This window comes from Diadema antillarum, unplaced genomic scaffold (assembly GCF_040938485.1).
Source record: "Diadema antillarum isolate AM-2024a unplaced genomic scaffold, OU_Dant_1.0 scf00000017, whole genome shotgun sequence".
Classification (NCBI taxonomy): domain Eukaryota; kingdom Metazoa; phylum Echinodermata; class Echinoidea; order Diadematoida; family Diadematidae; genus Diadema; species Diadema antillarum.
Window position 1 is genome coordinate 833,690 of NW_027270906.1, and position 26,729 is coordinate 860,418.

The 26,729-nt window shown below is 40.8% G+C and overlaps 1 protein-coding gene across 1 annotated transcript; it reads left to right on the top strand.

Annotated features, from left to right (window-relative positions):
* The first annotated feature begins 2,816 nt into the window (after positions 1-2,816).
* On the top strand, positions 2,817-21,160 carry LOC139725389 (uncharacterized). The gene is made up of 15 exons (XM_071636472.1): positions 2,817-2,883; positions 3,487-5,313; positions 5,564-5,903; positions 6,370-6,660; positions 7,461-7,618; positions 11,320-11,479; positions 12,082-12,402; positions 13,045-13,239; positions 14,019-14,194; positions 14,938-15,206; positions 15,654-15,822; positions 17,864-17,957; positions 18,853-18,917; positions 19,700-20,284; positions 20,540-21,160. The coding sequence occupies exons 1-15, from the start codon at positions 2,836-2,838 to the stop codon at positions 21,158-21,160; spliced, it is 5,319 nt and encodes a 1,772-aa protein (XP_071492573.1). The 5' UTR covers positions 2,817-2,835.
* Positions 21,161-26,729: the final 5,569 nt, after the last annotated feature.

The window sequence follows — 26,729 nt, forward strand, 5'->3', positions numbered from 1 at the left end:
CTTGATAAAACAGAGCAACCTAGGTGGGACCCACCTTTTATTAGGATCGCTTTCTCTTCTTTGTTTTTGGATGTCTCAGCCATTCCAAAAATGCTTTTCATCAAATAAACTTTTAATTCCTTGTAGAATGGTATGCTCTGTATGCCTATGTGTATGATATTCCATGGTTTCTTGGCATCTCGCAGAAAGTTAAAAGCCCAATCCTCATCTCCACCAAGGCCCCAGGGCTGATGATTCGCTCCTTGCGTGACGTCATATTAATTTGGGTCCGTCGCCGGCCAGATCGGGTTCATATAGTGGCGGTCAGAAAAGGGTGTCAAAACACCACCGCTCCATCGTACTAGAGAAGTTTTCAAGTCCTGAAACTTAATTGTTCGTATTCCCAGAGACTTAAGTTTTCAAAAAATTTATAATTCACTTTATCTATGAATAGCAAGCTTTTTTTCTCGTGACCAGTACTTAGTACTAAGTGGACATAACTCGAGAACCTGTAAATCGGCAATACATGTCTCTGAATACTGTAGTCGACGTCAATAATATCAACATAGATCTATTCGCATTTTACAGATAATTTGAGATTTGATTTACTTCTCTTTAACGGTGTTACATTGTTGTTGTTTTTTCGTGAGATTTTAATTTGTTTTGTTATTTTTTATGGAGCTCTGATTTTAATGACGGTATAGGGCCTACGTGCTGGTTTTGTCATTATTTCAAAATACTAGTAAGTGACTTGAAGAAAGTCTATGCGCTAGTCGACAAAATCTCGCGCATTTGGATTTCGCGGGAGATTTATAGGAAAAGGCAATCAACTACACACAGTGCTTGCAGTGTAGGATCGGATCTCAGTACTAGTACGTTTCCGTACTGTCCGTACGGAGTATACCTGTATACGGAGCTGGAGCTTGTTCTGCTTCATGGATGCACTGCACTGCAGATGTCTATTTATGCTGTCGAGGTGAAGAGCCAGGATCGGAAAATGAAGCACGAGACTTTGTGAATTGTCTGGTAAGTAATTTACAGTTTATGGCATTATCCTGATATCGGTCACCACTCCATTCACCGCCATTCATTTTGATTGTCATTGCCGGTGACTGCTAACAGTGAGCACTGACCTACTGACAGTGTTACTGTTATCCACCTCCATATACACCAAATGGCCATGGATGTAGCATATCCATTGACTTTAAGTCTTTGCACATAAACTTTTACAGTAGGGAGGATCGAGGACGCACTCGCAGAACAAGAGCTAAGACTAAGAGCCTTGATGACTTGTCTACACTTCAGCGACAGGGTCTTGTCAAGCCAAAGGTTATGCCAATGGCAATACAGTATACCTCGCTTAAGTCAACATCGCGTAAGTTGACAACTCACGTAAGTCAACACGGTAGAAAAGTCCTGATTTTTCCCTTTGTTATTTCCTTGTATTTCTACAAACGGGCCCGGGTTCCAATCCCGCTCTCTCAAAATCTCTCTAGAGATTTCCCAATTGGTGTGTTGGAAACATGTACAGTAATTTGAAGTGCCATTGTATTGTAACAAAAGAAGTTGTCTTTTTTTTTTTGAACGTTGGACATACATGTATGTTAACTATGTACATATAATTTGTATGAATTACTTGCTGGAAGACAAATTAATTTCCATTTTGGTTTAGAAGGAATAGAGATCAAACAGCACAAGCAGCCAATTTTAATTTGATAAGGAGCACAGTAAAACTTCTATACGACATTAATTTAGAATTGCTCCCTTCCCCCCCCCCCCAAAAAAAAAATGTGACCCACTAACAAAAGGATCCTAAAGTCGCTGACGGCTGCCGTGAGAAAATCGAGTTTGAAGTCACATCGTCAAAATTGGTCAAAACAATCAGATTTCTGTTTGTGGCATTATTTTGTAGTCTAATGTTTTGTCTATCATCTGCCGAAATTTCGAAGCTAAATGATCAAAGGAAAAGCAAGAAGTCAGCGTTTTTCTGGGCCATGATATTCTGATTTTCAACGTAACAGAATCGTGTCCGAAGATTTGGATTTAGCGCCGCAGCTAGACTCCGCCCCTAGCAACGAGGGAGTGGTCTTATTGGTCAGTGCGTGGCATCCTGATTACTGATTGGTCGTGCATAGACTGCTGGCGCTAAGCTTGAATGAACATCGCGGAGGTCGCTAGGAGCATGCTTTCTATATTGTCAAGCGGTGAAAACTGTCTCGCCTCCCCTGATCATGATAGCGACGGAAGGAAAACTTTGAAGGCGTTTTTCTCGAAACTTCGATTTCCTCAACTACTTGACATGCGCTATGAAGAAAATGATCGATATCTCCGCAACCGAGTACTTTTATGAGTCGTGCTATATATGAAATCAAAGTAGAAGAGTAAGGGAATAACGTCATGCCATTTTCAGAAAATTGTCCTTCCCCAACTTTCGGATCCTTATGTTGTAGCGGGTCACAAATGAGTTGTTATTAATTTGAAATCTGTTTGTGCATGTTTTGTTGGATCTCTCAGAGGTTTAATACAAAGATGCAGGTCGCAATCAATTGCTACATTTGTGTGTGACTACATAAAGTGGTTCCTACATTAGGATGGGTACAAGGAGCACAACTTTTGTTCAAAAAAAGAGAAAAAACTGGTTGAATAAAGTTTGTGGTAAAATTGTGGAGTACCTAGGACAAGTGCAGAATTCCCATGGTTAATGCCCCATGTATGTATTTGAATACACTGTCTTACACACAGTGAATGTTGAATATTGTATGGTTCTATCTTTGCATGTTAGTTTGGCCCACAGATGTTACAAACAGCACCTTTCAACCAACAAATGTCAAGGAAAATCCATACTGCCAGTTCTTCATGATTGGAATGATGAATCACAAGGAGGGCGAGTCACCCTCTGAAAACGTAAGACTAGATCGATGCAGGAGTCCTTTTTATGTCTTCTTTGTTTTCATATTGCATCACAAGAACTTATTAGTTGCACCATTCTAATTGGTAAAAAGATGCATAACTGTATGTTCAAATGATTCACTTAAAAAAGATTCACACCATTTGAACATGTCAGTGAAAATTTTAATAAACTTGCTTGGGAAATTATGGTTTTTTTTTTTTGTGTGTGTATGTAAATTTGTACAGATTTTCAATAGTGATATTGGGCACAATCATGTCACCACCTTGGATTATTAAAAGAATGAGGCCATGATGTCATCATCTCTCAACTCTCCCTTGTATTTATGCTTTTAGGGGAAAAATAACATAAATCATGGTTTTGTCAGTGAATTAGCCATTAGAACATTCCTCCCCCAGAAATATCACCATAAAACTCCTGAACTTTATATGCAGTTTTACCAATTTCACCATATTCCACACTCACTGACTGTTAAAGTGACAGTAAGAAAATAGTGTTACAAGCTACCCAGTGCGTGCTTCCTATTTTCCATATATGTCCTGCTGTAATGTCAACAAACATTGTTCTTCATGTGTTTCCTTGTCATTCTCCATCGGTAGGAGGTGATTCAAACTCCAGGACAAGGTAAGAAGAAGGCAGATGTCAAAACTAGCACACCTTCCATCGCAACATTCTTCAAGGCGACGCCTAAGCCCAGTCCTGTGGTGACAGAAAACAAGCCATCTGATCTCAGGAATTATTTCCCAATTTCGAAGAAGACGCAGAAGGAAATTTTACCTGTTACTACCAGTAATGCTACTGACAATGGGAAATCCTCAACTGCAGACTCTCAAAGTGATAGCACAGTCAAGAGGGAGAAGAAGAGGGTGGAAACGAAACAAAGCAAGGAAGTCTCCAGCCAGGGGTCGAAAAAACGCAAGAAGGCAGAAGACAGAGCGAGCAATGGAAGTGAAGAGGACTTTGAGCCTGCGCCACCGAGTAGAAGGAAGCGGAAGTCTCGCCTGGACTCTGCCTCGCTGGATGAGGCTTTTGGTGAAATCCAAGGGCAGCAGACGGAAGCCGCTCCCGATGTTCAGGGTAAACAGTCAGCTGAGGAACATCAAAATGTAACTGAAGAACTTTCCAATTCCATTGATGCGACAGTCCCCAATCAGGGGGAAGATGGTGGTGAGCTTAAAACCTGTACTCATGTGTCTTACATGGACTTCCTCAATTCTTTTGGGGAAGATGTTGACAAGGATGTTGAGGACTCAGCACACACCGACCAGAACGCTTTAGAAGGAGAGGGTGCCTCTCAAGATTGCCTGCCTCCACATTCCCAGGAGGTCCCAGACAATGTCATACAGACTCCTCCAAATTTTCATCGCTCGCAGGGAGTCAAAGATGCTGACCCCAGTGCTGCCAAGCAATCAGTCTCAACACCACCAAAGTCAAGTCCTGGGCAGGAGAAAGCAGGAAAAGATGGAGAAGGCAAGGATGATCCCCCTCCACGTAAGGTCATCACAGTCCGAGCCCAGGTCCACAGTCCATTCGAGGGATGCAGCAAGGCCAAAGGGGACAAAGAGTTGTCCCCTCAGAGTGAGTCTCCAAGTCAGGATCAAGAAAGTGCCTCATCGAAAGAGGGAGGGTTCTGTCCCCGGAGACTGATGTCAAATGTTAGTGTACCAGACACAAACCCCGAACTGTCGGTAATCTTTGTGGAGGAGAAGGAGGTGAAGAAAGTTGGACCAGTTTACAGCATCTTCCAAAAGAAACCAGCAAGTTTGAAAAAAGAGACTCCAGTAGAATCAAAATCTGTGAAAGGAGAAGTGCAACAGGTGGGCCCGCAAAATGTCAAAGACCCACTGAAGGACAAAAATGAGAAGGGGGGTCGTAAAAAAGAAAGCACAGACAGTGTGAAACGTCTTGATGACACAAAGCCAGCACTTGCTGAGCAAACGAAAGATCAAAAGTGTGAAGAAGTCTCAAAGTGTGCATCTAGCATACAAGAGAAAACAACATCAAGGCACGATAGTAAGGATACTGTAGACAGCAAGGAGGGAGAGACTGAGACCAAAATGAATGTTGATCATGTCAAGCAGGAAATGAAGGAAATGCAGGAGGGCAGTACTTCAGATCTTGCGACATCAAGTGCAAAGTCTCCCAAACCAACCAGACGAGTGCTGAGAGCCAGGGCAGCCAAGAACCTCACAGCTGACCTCAACAAGAGTGTGGAAGAATTCGAAGATTCTATACCCTCAAAGTCACGCAAAAAGAAACAACCCAAAGGTGCCAGCAAGCAGGAAAAAGCTGTTGCACCAGGAGCAAAAAAAGTTGAAAATCCTGTCACCAATAGCAACAGAAAGTTCAAGGCTTCTATACTAACAGGAAGTAAAGGTGAAGGGTCACTTAAAATGAAACTGACAGCCATCAAGTCTTCTCCAAAGGTAAGACTCCGCCTCTTCACTTTTCCCCTGTTATATGTCCTTCACTTGCCAAAGCCCTTCTGCCATCTTTAAGTTTTAGCACACTGGATTTTATCTGTCTTTTCATTTCATTGTAACTTTTGTTCAGATATTGGAGATTGAGAGATACAGTCTTGTTTGATGTCTTATCGTGTACAGATCTTAACTACTGAATTGATACTGATGTAAGCCTAATTTTGTATCCTTCTAATATGTTTGTCATACCTTGTAGAAGAGTACCAAGGTAACCAAGGCACAGCAGCTTTTGCAAAGAGCAAAGAAGGGTCAACAGGTTGCCACAGCAACCAAACTCCAAAATGCAAAGAAACTCTCAAGGACTGCTAAGAAGACACTTGCGAAGAGCTTCCCAGCTTCATCTTCCAACACCAACAGTAGAAGTGGCCTCACACAGGGGCTGGGAAAGCAGAAGGGTAAAGCTGGGGAGCAAATGATCCTGGGGAGGAAAAGAAATGAGATATTCACAAAGGAGCATGGAGAGAGTACACAGAAGCAGGTCTCGCCCAACAGGAGAAGGTCTAGTTCCAGGAACAAACCAAAGACGCCACGTAAACGTGAGTATTTTGGCCAGCAATTCGCACTCTTCTGTTCAGTCTTGTGATCTTGCAAGGCCTTGCTTCATATGATTTTTAGTCCTCGCTGACACCATGCCTGTAATACTGTACACATGTTCACTATGAGCTCATGTTATCTTGTTAGTCTAGCAGCAGTACTAAGTTTTGGGAAATGATTTGAAGGCAGTCACAGTAAAAATACTTGACTACTTAGCATAACAATCTGCTTCTAAAAGGTGTGAAGATATTTTCCATACTATGTCAAATTGGGGCATGTTAATGCACCATGTCTTAAAGTATGTGCCTCTGATGTAAGTATTTCTAAAAGATGTTTGAGTGTCAGACATAGGTCTTGGATATGTGGCATAACTAGTCTATGCTCATTGTACATTATTTGCAAGTAGATTAACACTGCTCAATAATGCCAAAATTACCACAGATTGTATGTTCCTCCCCCCCCCCCCAGCTGCTGCCAAACTAGCTCCAATCTTTACCAAACAAGGCCAGCTTGCAGCTGCAAAGAAGTTCAAGCAGGACAGCCTCGCCGCTGCCATGGCGACCAGCGGAGACTGCCTCCTAATGGACGAGGCTAGCAGGGACAGCCTCATTGAAGGGAAGTTAGCCCCACCCCCTGTCAACACTCCAGGGCCGGCAACACTGGGTTTCAACATGCTTGAACAGCTGAAGGCGCCAGCTGGGTCTGTGGAAGAAGTGGAAGTTTTGCCACTTCAGAAAGTTGTGCACGTGTTGCAGAAAGGTATTGTTGGATATATATCTTCCTTTTCTTTTAGACGAGATTCTGTGATGTCAAGGGCCTGTGCCTGAGGGGTAAAAATAAGTCATGTGTGTATTAAGCGCATAGCTCTAGCGTGCAGTACACGTACAGCATACCCGCCTGCCTATCATGGGACATGGGATGTAACGCTTATGCGCTTGCCCACGCGCATGAGGACCCCCATACCCAGTTTTTGGCTTGATGATGTCATTGGAACCTTGTCTATTTCAGTCTGTTAGTACAGTCTAGTAAGGGGTGGATAAGATTTATTTGCTTTATGTCAGACACTTGATTTTACCTATATGTATGTATGCAGGGGCGGATCCAGGAATTCCGTAAAGAGGGGGCACGTTTACAAAATTAAAGGGGGGCGCACGCACCCCTCCCCCATTTTTTTCTTTTTATTTCTTTTGTTTCAACAAAAAATAAAGGGGGGCGTGCGCCGGTTGCGGTCCTCCCTGGTATGTACTTTTCTGGTCATTAGTGTACTGTGTATTTTGCAGATTTTTGCCTGATACAAAGTACATGCAACTGCCATTTTCAGATGATACAAGGTAAATTTTTAGGAGAATAGTTAGTTTCCATCTGTGATCAAAGATGTTAAAGAAGAAGTTTGAAAACCAAGTGAAAGTAAACAAATAAAGACTTATACCTTTGATTTTCTGATACTTCATCTCATTATTATTACTTTCTGTCTTCCAGAGAATTCTGCTGATATCATAGGAACTTTTACTTAATCTCTCTTCAGTGATCTACATTGTATATTTTTCTCCCATGTACAGATTCTTCTGATATATTCTGGAATCTTCCTCCCCCAAACGACGGGCAATGGAGAATTCATCCTGTCAATGACCCCAAACCCATGCAACCCAAGGATGGGATACATCTGGGAAGCCTTACATTCAGCAAGATGACTGCAGCGCCCTCGTTTGATTTCAAGGTAGGCATGCCTGACAGCCTAAGAGCAAGTTTACATTGGGAGGACATACAGTCAACTTCGGATACCTCGACGTCGGATAAGCCAAATATCACTTACCTCGGGGGCAAAATGAAAGTCCCGATTGTTCCTATGGAGTTTCCGTGTATTAAAATTTGCGTAGCTCGAAGAAAATAACTCGAAGTTCGGTTACCTCGAAGTGAAATCTACTGTCCTGATCTTATTTAACTTATTGTTTTTCCCAGCATGTAGCTCGAATCGAAATTGCAAACATCACTCAGCATCTCCGATTAAGCGCGCATGGAATGCGAAGAAGACATGTCAAAAATCTTTTCACACTCGACAGTAAATATTCCCGACCAAAACAATCGCGCTCCCAAAGAAATACCCGGTACACAGCTGGCAAGAAAAATCCCCAACACCTATCTACACACGTATACGGTATGCACATATCACCCTTGCCAATGGAGTGCTTACGATAGCACTACGCTCTGCCCCATCATCTTCTTTTCTTTAACCACTGTGTTTTAATTCTTGATCATGATAGTCATGCCGTGCGTGTAGATTTCTTAACCGTCGTGGCGCGCCTGCGAAGGTGTTGACAGTTACATCTTTGGCATTAATCCAAAGAGATTTTTCTCCTCCCCACCACTTGGGAAAATCTCTTTGCATTAATCACTGTCCACTGTCCAAACATCAATCTCCTGCGTAGCACCTTTTTTAACCCGTTCCTTCCGCAATTCTCTGAGTGCCTTTAATGCCCCCAAACGAGATTCTTTTCGCCCGTTGACAGAGAGGCACACAGGTTGGTAATCCAGCTGTGTGAAGGCAGTCAAGCGGTTCATTGTGTCCCCCTTTCTACAGTCAACTACATGTGCCCGTGAAGAATGGAAATATCGATCGGGTGCGAGGTATGAATAGAGCGTGCGCTGATGAGCTCTCAGAATCTTTTGTTCTACACAAAACCAGGTACCTGAATGAGGTGACTGGGGTCAGCGAACCTGCATTTCTAACTGATCTCAGCCTTGATCATTATGTACATGTTCGTACGAGTTTACAGCAGAACAAGCAAACAACTAAATCAGGAAAAGGTACATAATACTGTAAAACCCCCTTTTTTTTAAACAGCAGGAGAACAAATCCTGATAGAATAAACTCTGATCTTTTTATCAAACCCACTTTTCTGAGCATTTTAACACAAAGAAACATGAATTTAGGCCACTGAAGCAGGCACCCTTGTCTTCATTTTGGGAACCTGGTAAACCAGGTTCCCGTATATCAGTTGCTCCCACGGGAACCAGGTTCCCGTAAGGAACGGGTTAACTTTTTTTTTTTTTGCCTTTCATGAAGTATGTTTCATGTATTCTTCCCCGAAAACGCAAGCACTGATTTTTTTTTAATGAGATTATGAAAATATTGTGGAATATGATGTGGAAGTATAGGCCGAGCATAATAAAATATAGAATAGACAGGGCTCCACACTATCCACCAGTATCACTGATTTGTATTTCTTGGTGGTCGTATTTACTCCAAATTAAAATCTGGCGACACACACACACACACACACAAAAAAAATGGAGAAAAACATTAGAAAAACCAAATCGGTCCTACTAAACAAAGAAAAGTGAATATTAAGCATCATTAAAGTGATACAGATGCCCATGTCTAAAACAAATGAATAGAAAATCCAATCATCTTATTCTGTGTTTTAAGATTTAGCAAATAGGCGTATAGATTATTATAAAAATTGATGCCTATATATTTAGGAGGTCAAAACTTACGTTTGAAATGAAAAAGTGGGAGCATTTGCCGACATTTGTTTTAGCATTGTAAAGAGCCGAAAGTTACCGTTATTCATTTGTTATTGTAAAAGCAATCATCCGACATTTATTAGTCTGTTAGCACCTTACGGAGCCGAATATTACCATTAATCATTTTTAAATGTAAAAGCAAACAACCGACATTCATTTTAGCATCTTACGGAGCTGAATGCTATCCTTATCCATTTCCAAACGTGAAAGCAAACATCCGCTATTTGTTTCAGCATCTAACTAAGCGGATTGATACCGTTAATCATTCCCAATGTGAAAGCAACAATCTGTCATTTATTTTTGCATCGTACGAAGCAGAATATTACCGTTATTCATTTCAAACATACATTTATTTTATCATCGTATACGGAGCCGAATGTAACGAAGTTACTGCTGTCCACTTCCGAAAGTGAAATGAATCATCTGACAATTATTTTATCATCGTACGGAGCTGAATGTTGCTGTTTTTCATTTTTGAACGTCGAAGCTGACATCAGACGTTTATTTTACCATCAAACGTAGCTGAATGTTACTGTTATTCATTTTGAAATGTAATAGCAAATATCCATTATTTTTTTAGCATCATATGGGGCAGAATGTTACTGCTATTCACTTCCAAACATGCCAACCGTAAAAGCAATCATTCGAGATGTATTTTAGCATCTTCCGGAGCTGAATGTTATTGCCATTTACTTTCGAACGTAAAAGCAAACATCCAGCATTTATTTTATCATCGTAAGGAGTTTAATGTTATTGTTACACATTTCCGAACGTCAAAGCAAACATCAAACATTAATTTTACCATTGAACGCAGCTGAATGTTACTGTTATTCATTTCGAAATTTAAAAGCAAACATCAGACAGTTATTTCAGCATCGTATGGAGCAGAATATTACTGCAACTTCCGAACATAAAAGCGATCATCTGACATTTATTTTAGCATCTTCCGAAGCCGAATGTTATTGCTATTTCCTTTCGAAAGTATAAGGAAACATCCGACACTTATCTACCCATCGTACGGAGTTGAATATTGTTTTTCATTTCCAAACGTCAAAGCAAATATTCGACATTTATTTCAGCGTCTTCTGGAGCCGAATGTTATCCTTGTTCATTTCCGAACGCAAAATCAAATATCTGACATTAGTTTTAGCACCATACGGAGCTGAGTCTTATCGTTTTTCATTTCCAAAAGTATGAGCAAACATCCGACATTTATTTCAGTATCTTACAGAGCCGATTGTTACCGCTGTTCATTTTCAAAAGTAAAGGCAAACATCCGACTTTTTTTGGTGGCGCAATAGGGCCACCAAAATCTTCATTTCTGAAATTTTGATTTCAATTCCAATTTTCATTCAATTCATTCATATAAAAGTCAATTCAATTCCAATTGACAAGCATGCAAACAATCGGTAGGCACTATAACAGATACCATGTTGAACATCGATAAACGTCGGATAAGTCGAAGAAAATTTGACCAACGCACGCGTACCTCGAATTTCGCGTACCTCGAATTTCACATACCTCGAACCATTTTCTTCAGTCCCGACGAATTCGAGGTATCCGAAGTTGACTGTATTCAGCTACATGTCTTCAACAAGACCTTAAGTTCTTTTAAGTCGCATTGACTATCTCTTTGCCACGTAAAGAACATCTAGCAGTGGCATTATTCCAAGACAAATTGATATTTAGGATTTCTGTATATTTGTGAAGGTACCCATACATGGTGGAGCTTGATATGACATTTAGGTACTGCTGGTCAATTAGCATGTGCATGTGCTGCTCTTTACTTTCTATTTTGATGCATTCTCAGACTTACTTTAACTTTTGTCATTGGTACTTATTCTACACACTTTTTTCTGTTTCTGCTCTTTCCAAATATCGTCTCCATTTTAGGGTTTCCATGGACACCCTCCACTGGGGGAGGCAGAAAAGAAGGCTTTCCTGGATGACATCCTCAAGACCAACCCAAAGTTTCCAGTTCAGAGGATATTTAAGATGTACCAGGCCAAGAAGTCTGGTGAGAAGCTGAACAATACACAAGAGGACAAACATGGTAAGTCTGAAAAAGAATTTATGAGGTAGAGCTGTGATCATTGTGTAATGTTGTGATGCATGCAAGACAGGATACTGTAATGCTGTAGCCAGGAGGACGGCTATGTGAAGCAACATGTTCATGCTACCCAAAATTTGGCATGGAAACAACAGCAGTCAGGAGGTGATGACAAAAAAAAAAAGTTGTCATTTGATTGCGAAACATAGCACTGTCAATACGATAGATTGATTCATTGTATGATGTCAATTTGCTCATTAGCACATTGCATAGTCCGTAACATGATTACCTGTATTGATTCAGCATTTTATTCTCTAGGTTGAACAGGCCATGATATGGTTGTGCTGGCAAATAGGCAGCCCGAGTGTATTGCTTCTTTTCTGTGAAAATTAGTGTGGCCTTATCGCCGCAGAATACGGTATGTTATTTTATTGTTCACTCAGTTTCATGTGTTGTGGTGTACACATGTACACTGAGTGTTTCTTTTGTCGCACATCAATTGCTTATTTTGTAAGAAATTAAAAAAACACAGATTTGGTACATTGCTGACATAAATTCATGAGATCATATGTTCTTTTTGTCTTTTTCATTGGCATAATAAACAGCGCAAGATGGACAAGAGACTAAAGAAGCCAGGACTGTGAGGGGGAAGCGAAAGGCAGAGGATGGTACAGAGGGTGCCAGTGGCAAGCGGAAAATGGCACGAAGATCGTTAGACGTGTCAGCAGACTCTGCTGCGACGCAGACCACGGATGAGAGCGGGGAGACCGACAGCAGTCGGAGTCTACGGAGGTCATCAAGGAGGAGCAGCAGGAGGCTGGTTGCCATGGAGACTGCCGTAGATGATGACAGCAAAGATAAAGTTACATCCTGCCCCCAGGATGCTGACCCAACAAAGGAGGATGGCAAAGAAGTCAGCTCTGAAGGTAGCAAATACACTCTAACTGCTATGTGTTGAGAGGTGTTGGCATCTCTCCGATATTTGAGAGCTGACATAGTTTCATTTGCTTTGTCAAGACATCATTTGTACAGTCAATAACACATCACTTGAGTAATGAGTGACATATCAATGTTATGATTGTATGGTATTGGAAATGTTAAAGCATGTTTTTTCTCTCTCATGTCAAGATCTAATGGATGATCACAAATTATTTTGATCATTCTGCTAGGAATGCACTACATTTGAAACTTTCAACATCTCGGGAATACTTACCATTTATGTAATTCAAAAAATGATCTACTGAAGCCGCAAGCCACATGAGGATGAACGGCTTTTTCTCACTGCAAACTCACAAAGGCAGACGTCACCCAATTTTGCAATCTTATACTAGAAACAAAAATGATTCATTTGAATATATATCTGGTTTCTGGATTAAGCACATTTTCTTCTTCAACTTGTAGCATAAATTACACACAAAAGAATTCACAATGTATCTGCCGTAGCAATATACTGGTAGCTGCGATTACAATCTATAGCCCTGACAATATGTTACTATGACATAGTATCACCATGACGATCTGTTGCCATGACACCGTTGCACCTTGACAACTCTGTACTCACTGCACAGAAGCTCAGGCAGACAAGAGACTTGCCAGCATGGCGTGGACAGACAAATACCAGCCAACCTCGGCATCCGCTATAATTGGCAATGCTGTCGCCTGCAAGAAGTTCAGCTCCTGGCTGTCGGAATGGAAGAAAAAGACCCAGAGGATGAAAGAGAAAACGTCCAGGATGGGAAGCAAGGCCAAGAAGAAACAAACAAGTCAGTTCATGTGGGACATCGCTTGCATTGTGACTAATTAGATTTGCAAAGGAGTGTATGTTGGATCTACTTAGTATCTTGTATTTGAGCCATGCCAGCATTGTGCCGAGTCCTGCCTTTATTGCTTGCCAAGATGTTTGTCAAACATTGTGAAGTGTTTTTGTTTTTTTCTTGCAACAATAGATTGATTAAAGGGATGGTGTAGTATTGATGGGGATGAGGATTGGGCTTTTACTTTTTTGCGAGATACCAAGAAAACACTTACGAAATAATGCAGAGCATATCATTCTAAGAGGAAGTTTATTTGATGAAAGTCAGTATTGGAATGGCTGAGACATCCAAAAACAAAGTAAAACAAAGCGATCATGATAAATGGTGGGTCCCACCTTTTATTGGATCGCTCTGTTTTGAATATCTCGGCTGTGTCAAAACCAATTTCCATCAAAGAAACATTGAATTCCTCTTGGAATTACATGCTCTTTCATATTTCATGAGAAGTATTTCATTATTACAGAATGTCAGAAATGAGAAGTTAGGTCTCAGCCAAAACTATACGATCCCTTTAAACAAGCAAAAAACAACAATAAATAAGTCCCTCAACATCATTTAACATTTGATAACTTGAGAATATGCTCCCCTGATATGACTGTGTCACCATAGAAATGCTTTGGATTGAGGAAAATTTAGGAAAATTTACATTTCACAGGCTTATTTTCCATTGACAAATCTCTTCTACCATCTATATATGCCTCACTAATCATTTCTCTTTCCTATCACAGAATCCAAGAGACTCGATAGCGATGAGGAGGATGACAGTGACGAGGATTTCTGCTGCGATGACAGTGACGACAGTGACGATGAGGACGGTCTGTGCAACACGACTCTCCTCGTGGGACCGCACGGAGTCGGCAAGACGTCGCTCGTTTATGCCTGTGCACAGGAGCAGGGCTTTGAGGTGAGAACACTGGCTTTTGATTCATGACGACTTGAAGTAGGTGAAGTAAAAATGTAGCAAGCATAGAATAACCCCGTTGTAAGGGGCTAATGTTCTTACGGGAGAGAACTGTGTCATAGTAATCTTTATTTAGTTCTTCCTTTTTTTTCACGAAGCTGCTATATTCTAGATGAGTAGAGGTAGTTTTTTTTTTCCTGATTTGTCTCTTGTACAAACTTATGTTGTCTTCTTTATTGAATGTTGTTTTTTGTAATTTATCACCTGGCTAAGTTGTGAATATATTGTGACATCACCCATGTCCTTCATGGCTTGGAGTCTAAAGGGGCCTGAGCTTTCGATCCTAGCAGAATCTTCTGACTTGACACCCCAGTTTCACAGAGATTTTTCTTCTCATTGGTCACTCCTCGGAAGCAATTTTTTTTTGCTTCCAGCCACCAGCCAACGTGTATCGGATCGCAGTCTGATGAATCCAACTTGTGTTGGTCAACTATCAGGTCAGTGTCAGACATGTTGGATATGATCCAATGAGGCGAGATCGTCTATGAGGATCACGTCAGACATGTCTGACATTGACCTGATTGTTGACTATCACAAGTGGGATTCATCCGACTGTGCTCCAATACAGTATGATGGGTGGCTGGAAGCAAAAGACTTTGCTTCCGATGAGTGACTGGTGAGAAAAAGTCTCTATGGAATGGGGGTATGAAGTAGAAAGACATGGTATCAAGCTTTCCTCACATCAGGTGTTTGAGGAAAACGCATCTTCTCGTCGAAGTGGACGGCAGATCCTTATGAAGCTAGGGGAGGTCACCCAGTCTCATCAGGTTGCTAGGCAACCAGGCATCTCCTCTACCAACCTCTTCAAGTCGTCGCCAAGCAAGTCTCTGTCCTCCCAGGACCGGAAAGTCCCTGCCAACAAGAAGCCGGCCATCCCAAAAGCCTTTGCCGCATTCTTCAAGGCAGGCAACAAGGGGGACAAAGTCAGCAAGAGATCTCCAGTCAAAAAGCCGGGGTATGTGCTTTGCGTTCGGTGGATTTGTGTCTCACATTTCTGCATCCGAAACATGTGTGTATTATATTTCTGCTGTATTCTGCCATTGTGGAAATGAATGAGTGTTGATGTGGAAAAGGAAAAAATACATTTTTGACATAAAATGAGGTCAACACCATGAGTGCTTGATATATACTTCAGGTATATCTCTGTTCAGTTTTAATAATTTTGAGAGTGCTCTGTCTTCGTAGACTGTTGCATTGAATATTCATGCAACTGGCTTTCAAATCTATTGCTCACAAAGATTTATATTTTCCCTGTATAGTCAATTAGAAATTTGGTCTGGTGCTTTCGAAGTGTATTTGAATTAGCATACTGTTATGGGGCTTTCAGCTCACGTATACATGTGTATGAATTGGTCTGACAAGATATAATTCCTTTCTCTTCATTCTAATATGATTGTAACAGGACAGTCAAGAAATCTCCCCAAAAACTGGTCAAGAAGTCTCCGGCCAAGAGACCTTTGACCTCTCAGACCAAGGCCAGCAAGCAGCGGACACTAGGTGGCCCCAAGCCAACGTCTGACCTTGGCCACAAACCAAAGACCACTGCCACATCTCTGATACTCTTTGATGAGGTAATATCTTTTTCTTATTTTTCAATTGTTAGCTCACCTGAGCCAAAGGCTCAAGTGAGCTATTGCGATCGCCCTTCGTCCGGCGTCCGTCGTGCGTCGTGCGTCGTCCGTCGTCCGTCGTCCGTCGTCCGTCGTCCGTCGTGCGTCGTGCGTAAACTTTTTACATTTTCATCTTCTTCTTGAAAACCCCAAGACCGATTTTCATCAAACTTGGCAGGTAGCATCCCTAGGGGGTTAGGAACTCAATTTGTTAAACTGGGCACCATGCCCCACCCAGGGGGCCCCCAGGGGGGCCCAAACCCCCCAAAATTAAGGAATCTGTAAAAATCTTCTTCTCTAGAACCAGAAGTGATAGAGCTAAGTTAATACTATGAGTTAGTACATTGATGACTGTAGTTTCAAGTTTGTTCATGGCAGAATCAGGGGTGCCCCCTTGGGACCCAGGGGAGGGGGGTGGGGAGGGGTTCTAATGGGGCCTAAATTGTACATTTTCATCTTCTTCTTAAGAATCCCATGACCCATTTTCACCAAACTTGGCAGCTAGCATCCCTAGGGGGTTAGGAACCCAATTTGTTAAAATGGGCCCCATGCCCCACCCAGGGGGCCCCAGGGGGCCCAAACCCCCCCAAATTAAGGAATCTGTAAAAATCTTCTTCTCTAGAACCATAAGTGATAGAGCTAAGTTAATACTATGAGTTTGTACATTAATGACTGTAGTTTCAAGTTTGTTCATGGCAGAATCAGGGGTGCCCCCCTTGGGACCCAGGGGAGGGGGTGAGGAGGGGGGATCCTAATGGGGCCTAAATTGTACATTTTTATCATCTTGAGAACCCCATGACCCATTTTCACCAAACTTGGCAGGTAGCATCCCTAAGGGGTTAGGATCTCAATTTGTTGAAATGGGCACCATGCCCCACCCAGGGGGCCCCCGGGGGCCCCACACCCCCAAAATGAAGGAATCTTTTAAAATCTTCTCTAGTATCAGAAGTTATAGAGCTAAGATAATACTATGAGTGAGTACATTAATGACTGTAGTTTCAAGTTTGTTCATAGGAGATCCAGGGGTGCCCCTCGGGGAGGGGGGGGGGGGGTGGTTGGGAAGGTCCAAATGGGGGCCTAAATTGTACATTTTCATCTTCTTCCTGAAAACCTCATGATGGATTTTCATCAAACTTGGCAAGTAGCATCCCTAGGGGATCAGGATCACAATTTATCAAAATGAGCACCATGCCCCACCCAGAGGGCCCCAGGGGGCCCCAATCCCCCCAAATTAAGGAATCTTTAAAAAAATGGGACCTTATTGTACATTTTCATCTTCTACTTGAGAGTGCCTGGTCAAATTTTGGTAGAGCTGTGAATAATTTAGATTAGTGACTGCGTGAAAGGTGAACTTGCGATACTCAGGTGAGCGCTAGACCCGCGGGTCTCTTGTTTTTTCTTAGCATTTGGTCAAATGAAAAAAAAAAATCAGGTAGGCAATTTGTGCGTGCTATTAGTTGATAGCACTCAACCTTGTGAATTGGATAGGGAACTTTTATTTCCACACCTGTCATGATAAATAGCTATGTTTGGTAATCACCTATCATATTATGTATCTGTAGGCTAAAGAATGTTTTGAGATTTTGTTGTAGAAAAGTACAGAATTCCTATGTGCATTAGCTTTCGAGAAATGAAGGCTACAACATGAAAAGAGTAGCTTGATCTACAAATATTTCAACTCGTGGGATGCTCTCACATACTATTTTGTGAAGTTAAATCCTAGTCACTTTGATTTTAAGGAATTAGATGAATAATAGGGAAGTAAGAGATGAGATATTTCTTCTTCTTTTTTTCTTTTGAGGTCGAGCAGAAGAGAGAGCAAAACATTTCTTGGCTTGTTTCGAAATTATAGTGAAAGTTCTGGGGTTTTTTTGTCCCTCAGATAAGGAGTAGAAAAGCTACTGGTATATATGTGGTATTAAGCATTCCTGTTTTAAAATGCAGATGGCTGAAAATTTGTGGTTGAATGCCACATCTTCCTTTTCTTGTCTTTCTCCTATAGGTTGATATTATATTCGATGAAGACAAAGGTTTTCTATCGGCCATCACATCACTCATGGAGACCACCAAGAGACCAATTGTCCTAACTACCTCAGGTAACTGAAATGTCACCATCACCTCAAGCAGAGCTTCCAATTCCATACAGCTTTCTACATGTAGTTGTATTGTTCAAGTTGTGTGATGTCGGTCTTTGAATTATTAATTAATTAGATGTCTTGCTTTTGCTGTCCATGCCTTTCAAACCTCAGACATAAGGGCATACAGATATTTAACAAGCAGGGGGGGGGGGGGGGAGATACACATACTTTCAAATTGGTATTTTGAATAGCAAAGCGGGAAGATACACATACTTTGGTATTTTGAAGCAAGTCTTTATTAGATTGTTTAGTTAAAGGGATGGAAAAGTATTGGTTGAGGTGAGAATTCAGCTTTTAACTTTTTGCAAAATACTTAAAAACCACTTTAGGAAAAGTTAAAAAGCATGAACTTCTAAGAGGAATTCAAAGTTTATTTTACGAAAATCGGTTTTGAAATGGCTGAGATATCCAAAAACAAAGTAAAACAAAGCCTCTTAATAAAAGGTGGGTTCCACCTTGTATTACGATCGCTTTGTTTTGAATATCTCAGCCATTTCAAAACCAATTTTCATCAAACAAACATTGAATTCTTCTTAGAATTATATGCTCTTTCATATTTCATAAAAAGTTTCTCATTATCTAAAGAAAAATCATCGTCAAAAAAGCGTTGGAAACCTCAATCCCAATCTCAACCGAAACTGTACCATTCCGTTAACATGTTGCAAGTTGCATTTCCTTTGTGTGCTTGCAATCAGTCGCTGAAGTTGGGGGAAATTTGCTGCAGGTTCTTCTGCTGAAAGTTCCTGAATCATTGTCAATGGCTTTTGGTTTTTCTTTTTCAGTCTCGGGGAAATACGGTATGTTGAATGTTGTTGCTGAAATCGTTTGATTCTATTTATGTCACTTTGCACAGATCCACGGTTTGCATACACACTGCCTGGGAGATTTGAAGAACTGAAGTTCAAAAAGCCACCAGTGGTAAGAGTGCCAAGTTGGGATATAGGGAAAGCCAGGTCATGTGAAATGTGCCTAGGTTGTGTTTTGAAAGAAATCTTTCTCAAAATTTCATGGAGAATCCATCTCTGAGCTTCAATTTTTTTGAAAGTTATTGTTTGACAGACTGAAATAGCTTTTTGCTTTGCAGATGGATTGTGATGTGTCAACAGTGTGTAACATTTCAACACCCATCTGGCATTTGCATATTAGTGTACAAGTAGTTGAGTACAGATATGCATGTTTGCAAATTAACACTTGCATGCATGTGTCCACATGCTCTTGTATGTACTTTTTTGATTTTTTGCAAGACAGCCTTGTGTTTTTTGCATTATGATTGAGGAAACCAATTTAGATAGAAATGAATGAAGGACATAAATGTAAACAACCGTGAAATGGTTTCAGTCACCTTTGACCATCTACTAAATTGGCAACCTTTCAGTTTTTATAAGTGGATTTTTCAAGACTTCTGAAATATGACTGATACTGTTTGTTGCACATGCTGGTAATTGCACTTACATGTAGAAATGGGCTACATGTCAATGGTGCAATGCTTGATCAGACAGTTTTAGTAGTATATACTGTATGGCAGATTTTTCTCCAACCATCTCATGGACAATCTTTGTTCACCATTATTTACTTTAGACATCTTGGAATTAGTCGTGTCAAAGAGTTTGCAATCTATCAGCTTTTGTGTTAATAGAACCGTGCATTTGTCATTGAGCTGCTACCCTTCACCTTTTTTCCTCACTGCATTCTTTGAACAGAGTTCACTCACAAAGCACCTTCAGCTACTGTGTCTGGCAGAAAATGTGTGTGTCAGTGAGTCCGATATAACCTCTCTGGTGAACTTCTTCAACTGCGATGTGAGACGCTGCCTGCAGAACCTCCAGTTCTGGGTCCTCTCGGCTGCCATGCCAACAAACGTCCAGGCAGTCTGGAATGTGGAGGGTTCGTCATGCAGGGAAGATGCTGATGCACTGAAACAGGACTGCAAGGAGAGCTCTGAATTTGATGTAAAATATTTACCAAGTGGTGATGGGGTTAGCTTTGATGCTGAAAAACCTCAGAATGTCTCAGATGGAGAGATACTAAACACTGAGTCGAGAGCAGACCTGCCAAGTAAGGATAAAGCCACACAGGGAGACAGCTCAGGGGAGGTTGTGAAGAAGACCTGTAACTTGGTGGAGCTCAATGGCAGACATGAGGAACAGCAAGGAGATGGAGCGAGTGAAAGTGCGGCCCCCGTGGACTCCGAAAAACTGTGTGCAAAGCATCGTGGGTTGTTGGAGAGTGTCTTAGGACTCGGTAATGCTGCAGGACCAGTGGCAGACACACTACTGTTGCTGAAGGTATGTTGGCATTGTTGTCAGAGGTGAGAGGGTTAGTACCTCTTTCCGTAGATATCCAGTCACCTTCATATAGCATTCCTCTGGGCTATTCTGCCAAAAGTTTCACAAGTTAATAACCCGTAAGTTAAGCAGCAGCCCTTGTGCTCATCATAAATTATTATCAGCCTTTTCTCATTGTGGAGGAGGGTGCCGTGAATATGGCTGTTGCTAAAAGATAGACAGAGAGTCATACTGAATTTTTGTTTGTCTTTCCAGAACTTGGAGCACATAGATGATTCAAGTCGAAGAGCATCAGTTATAGACTCATTCTGCAGGCATGGACTGGATCTGTGTCACATCAATCTACCTCAACTCCTAGCCTCATGGACGGATGGTCAGAATCCTCTTAGAACTTGTCCCTCCCAATCTGGCCGAGACGTTCTGTCAGCCGACCAGAAGAAGGCATCTGTTAAGTTGGAAAGTGGACTGATGAAAGTCCTAGCAGATCACACAGACAGGATGTCCGTCCTCGACACCATGCTGCCCCAGGAGCAGAGACAGGGATGCAGACTCGGTCGCTATGGCAACCAGGACTGGTGGCAACCCCTGATGTTTCCGGGGCTGGATGACAGTCAAGATGGAGGAAGTACAGACATCAATTCCATGGATGTCAGACCTTACTCCGAGGAAAGCGAGTCCATGGTGAGAGAGATCGACTGTCATCTGGAAGCAACGAGTCTGGTGTGCTGTCGCAGAAAATGGAGGCATTGCAGTGAGCGGATTCTTGGTGGTTTCTCGCATGAGGACAGTTGTCGGATATTACAAAATATCTCGCCGACGGAGAGCAACAGTGCACTTCGGTTACAAAGAAAAGACTTGCAGTCCACAGTCGGGTGAGTTGGAATATATTTTCCGTAATGTTTCCATGGTGGTAGAATGTTTTAGTGGTGGGTATGTATGATGCTGCTAGTAAATGATGATCGAAACGGTCCCCCACAATAGTATTGATTTGCATGCCGGTAACGAACTGCCAATGCGATTCAGTCTCTCATAGTGAATACTGCTATGACCCAATATATTGTTCTAATTCATTTTTAAAATCTTGTAGCAACCACGATCAGGAATGCTCTGAGATTGCGCTATGGTGCTTCCCGGTAATATTTTGCATTTTCCCAATTGAAATCATGTTATCAGAGCGTTCTTTCACTCATTTCTTATGCTTATTATGTGTACATTTTAGGCAAAGGTCAACATTTTCAGCTGGCATATTAAAACTACATTTTACCTCTACTACCATGGTAGTTTTTATGAAAATACTCTTCCTATTGTCCATCCCGAAAAGTTCATTCCAAAGGATACCATAGTCACTGAGATGAATTTTTTTTTCACTCTTGTATCACAGAGATCTTCACAAGGCGGCCGTTGATCACCTACCACTTCATGTCTACCCTAACCACCCCGCCCTGGCGCTGGACTATCTCCCCACCCTCAGGGGATTATGCCGCTTTGAGGAAAGGAGACGAGAGGCTAACCTGAAGAGAAGGTTTGTGGTCAGGGTCATTTATCTCTCTCTCTTCTAGAGGCTGTCTGCAAATGTGGTCATTTCTTCCATTTCATATCTGAAAGTAAAAATCTCCTCGAGTTTGATATTTTAATGGTATGAATAAATATATACTGAGGTAACTTCTTTGATGAGACGTCATCGACCGAATTTTGAAGAAAATCACTCAAGCTCGGTGAATAGTCACTTTAATTTCAGCGCAATTATTTAATCTTCGAGAGACCAGCAGAGTACGAGTATTGGGAGGGTGGGGAGGGTTGCACCTGTACCCATTCCACAGGCTTCGGACCAGGCTGGTCCATGGATACAGAAACCTGCAATGTGCTCTACATCAAGCAAAGAGCTCTTTACTGGCATTACCCAAATGCTAGTGGCAATTTAATCTCACAAGTCAGTCTACCCCCCCGGCAGAAGTATAGAAATTCAAGATTTAGATAACAATTTGATGGGGTTTTTATTTAGTCTTTGATCAAATTTGAACGTGAATTAAAGTTTTAGTGACCCATCTTAATCCTGTAAGTAAGATGCATTTTTTTCAGTTGTCCATCGTTTCCTACTGAAATCTGACATCTTCAAATTATATTTGACATAAGAAAGTATGTTCATATGATGAAATGATGAAAGAGAGTCTGGCAGGAAAATATGGCATTTATACATGAACTTCTGTATCGCCAATGCATTCTCTGAATCGGTATGCCTGTATAGCTGCCACATTTTATTGCATTTTCTTTTTCCTTCCTGACCTGCGCACAGATTCTTCCACTACCTGGACGCCATCTCTTTGGGCCTGAGACCGGCAACCTACCTCGGCCTAGCCAGCACTTTCTCCACAGACGGTTGTCCCCCATCGTCTTGATTTGTTCTTGCCGCACCACCTCTCTTCTCATAAGTCAGCAGGCATACTTGTATGGCATTACACTTTCAATATATGAAGAGCTCATGTGCAAAAGGGGTTAGATCCCTTTTTGACGAAAATTGAGTTATTAGCATCTTTGCACAGAATTGCATTTGAGTTAGCTACAGTGAAAATTTCAAATCCAGACAAACATTTGAATAGAAATTATAGCAAAATTAAATTTTGATCTTCCATACACTTGTGTACAAATTCTTACAAACAAACCAGTTTTTCTCTAAAGTACTAAAAGTGGATCTAACCCCTTTTGCAAGTAAACTCCTCATATTCTGCTAACTTCAGACTAGGGTAATGTTGGATTTCTTTGAAGTTCTGAGAGCATTTGGTCAAGTGGACTTTACGTCCATTCGTCATCCTGGTCCAGTCTTTACTGGCATGGTTGTGAGGTTTCTAAGCCATCATGCCTCATTCACTATGATCAGTATTTAGCAGACTTGCCAAGTCATCCTAACTTTGTTGGCAGCAAAGTAGACAATTTCTTCAAGAGGAATATAGGAGCCTTCTAGTATGGGAGTCATAGCTGCCTTATGCATAATAATTGAATGTGTAACAAACAGTTATCTCTTGATTCCCCTTTCAAACCTCCCTGACTTCGTTGCCTCAAGGTTGGCTGTCCTATTATTAGACAATGAAGGCCCAACATTTGTCATGATTTACTGGGACATACTGTTCCCACTAGTGAATATTGGAGGAGTATGTAGATTGGTAGCTTTTCAGTAATGCACCAGACTGAAACCACAGCAAACATTTTGAAAGTGTAAACACAAGTACGTCATGGAACGAAATATGATGGCAAAGTTTATATTTCCTGGATTATTCGCGCATGTCCCCACACATCATCATGCACAGTGTTACGGTAGCATGTATTTAGAAGGCAGACAAAATGCTGCATTCCTGAAGGTGAATTTCTTTCCTCCAAGTTCAGTATTCAATGATTACGTTCTATCTTCTTGTCATGTTTGTGGATGTTGTTTGCCTGGGTGTCTCAATAAGAGAATGTGAGTGTTAGACTTGCCCAACTTGATCATGAAAAAAAAAAAAAAAGAATACAAGAGTTTCCTGGCAATGTAATAATGAGCATATGGAGTACTTGCAATTAATCCCGTTATGCTACCATGAAAATTAAAAAGCCTTCAGATGTTTGTCGGCAAAAACTGTTAGATCAGCCGTGCGAGCTTGAAAAAGTGATGTCATTTCTTGCAAGACTGTGTGGAGGATTATCAGTATTCTGAATGTGTACTGTGCAGCGTTCTTGTAGGGAAACATGTTTACGGTAGTGTGTGTGTACAAGTATACTTGACAATAATAGGCCAGTGCAGACTATGTGAAACTAAGATTTTGTATAGTTTCACTCCCCAGTATTTTGCTTTGCGTAGTTTGAGCAGTGTGACAGCAGACTTCTCAGGAAGTTATGTTTAAGCAGAGACACTTCCGCATGCACTTCCTTGGGAAGTTTCTTCTTCTCGCAAAATTGTAGTGTGACCAAGCATACAACTGTAGCTGAAACTTTAAAAAAAAGTTAGTGTGTGATTAGATCCATTCCATGTTGTTTCCTTACATTACACATTTTTTTTGTTTTTTTTTTTTGCAAGCTGTTGCATGTTTGCATTTGTTATATTTGAGGAGGGCCTGCAATGTTTGCCCATGTGGAGCATGGGGGTTAGACACAAAAACAATGGGTAGTTTCTTGTCGCTCGAACTAAGCATAGTTTTTGCTAGTAGAGTGACTGCACACTCAATCTACAAGAAGTTATCAAGAAATATTCCGGCATAGTTTAGCTTAGTCTGATTGTGACTGTGGTCTATCTTTGGGGAAAAAAACAGGAAACTGAAAAACATGAAACTTAAAAAATGATAGAAGGCGAATTAAAAAATGGAGTGCAGTGTAAATGGATTGTGTCTTATCTGTCCACATTCAAAGAGTGGGCAAAAATAGGAGAGAAAAGGAAATTTAGCAACCCGGTGTGTAGATTGTGGCACTTGTAATCTGGAATTATATTGTGTAGGCCTAGATGTATTAACTATGAAATTTTGAATTATAATTGCTGTCATGTTTGTACAAAATCTATTTTTGCTCAAAGCAAAAAAGGAATGAGAGATGTGTGAAATTTCTGTACAGTATACGTATCTTCTTGTCATAGTTCACATTTGTACACTAATGTAAGTGTATTTTTCTTGAATAAATTTACTCAATTTTGACGTTTGCTTGGTTATGTTCATTTCTTCCCTGAATGGCAACTATTTAAATCGGTAAAAGATGTAGCATGATAACATTGTACATGTACTTGTGCAATGTATATATATCATATTTTCACATAGCTCTGGTCTGTTTTAGGTCTCTCTTTCTCTCTTTAGTGTAAAACACACACATATATATATATACATATATATATATATATATATATATATATATATATATATATATATATATATATACAGCTGTATATATATATAAAATGTATATGTATGTTTGTATATTTATATTTGTGTGTACGAATCAAGGAATGATCATCCAGTGACGTAGCTTTAGCCAACCGCACTTTATTTCCGAGCTTTCAGCCTTAGGCCTTGTTCACAGCCGTAGATGTGTCTGCACGGCTTGGTGTCTTGCCTCATTCTGACAGTGTACCAAAATGGTTAAAAAGCTTATGTCCAGCCCTGTATATATATACAAAAGTATATATATATATATAAATACACACACATACACACTATTCAAAATCCTTCATACAAAGCAATGGGCAATACACATGCTCACAATGACAACACAAAGCGCCAAATACAGAGTAACTTTGAAATAAATGTATTTTCTTCCATATCGGGTAAATATCTATAATGGCCACATATGAATTTTATAAACCTCTCATTCAATATTGCAATGGAATGAAACAAATACTGACAAAGTTAATGACACAAAATATTCAAGGAATGACAAAACATCAATTCTCAGTTTGGAGCTGAACCGGAAGTCCGCTTGTACACTTATCATGTGTGTGCTCAAGGAAAAATAAATTTAGTTTTCAAATATCTTGGTAGATAAACATGGCCAAAATTTTGAACAAAGATATCATCATAGTCACACTGGTGAAACGAACTAATATAAATTCACATCGAGGTCTCTCCAATGCAGCAGGAGCCTATGCATAACATTTGGTAGCATACCTTTCTGAATTTTGTACACACAGAACCTTGAGACAAGGAAACCTGTAAACAGATGATAGTGGTTTGCCAAACTTCAAATTCTGTCATGAGGGGAAAAACGAATACTGTAAAACATGATATATTCGCGGCATGAATTTTTCGCGAATTGGAGCCGACGGCCTTTTTTGCGGCATGAAATTTTCGCGAACTGCCACTGGCATTCAATGCATATAGTGTAGACAAGAACTTTCGCGTGCATTTTAATTTCGCGAATCTTGGCGCTCGCAAAATTCGCGAAATTAAAATGCACGCGAAAATTCCTTGTTTTACAGTATTTTCCTTTGTGACTGGAAGACCTTCGACATAGGCCTGTACAAAAGTAAATATGACAAATAAATCAGATTTTAAACATGCAAAAGTCTCTTTGTATTTTCTCTTCCTTTTATGATTCAGTAGCAGTCTGATTAGACGGAAAAATCTGTCTGTATGGAGGAGTTTTTTTAACTTTTTTGTTTAGTTTTGTTGTTTGTTTTATTTACCTTACGGCCCTCCTCCGTATAGGAGGGGATTATGTGAAGCCATATGTAGTCTCTGCAGAACATATCCCCAACGACACGATACAGACCGTTCATTCGGTCAACAGTTTGATCTGATACTTTACACATGTCAACAATGTATGACAACACTCTTTACCATCTTGCATATGAAGAGATTTAGTAAAAATTGGGAATTTAAAAGTTAGAACCAGGAGTTGGAATTGAGGTTGTTGGTGGATACTTTCAAAACAGACACTACTAGTAAGCCACTCTGAAAATGAAAGTAGTCAACAAGCCCTTTGCATTTTGCAAAAG

Coding starts and splice junctions, on each gene's coding strand:
- LOC139725389 (XM_071636472.1), top strand. CDS start 2,836: ATGATTGGAATGATGAATCACAAGGAGGGCGAGTCACCCTCTGAAAAC. Junction 17,958..18,852: donor AATTGTCCTAACTACCTCAG/GTAACTGAAATG, acceptor CACTTTGCACAG/ATCCACGGTTTGCATACACA. Junction 18,918..19,699: donor AGTTCAAAAAGCCACCAGTG/GTAAGAGTGCCA, acceptor TTCTTTGAACAG/AGTTCACTCACAAAGCACCT.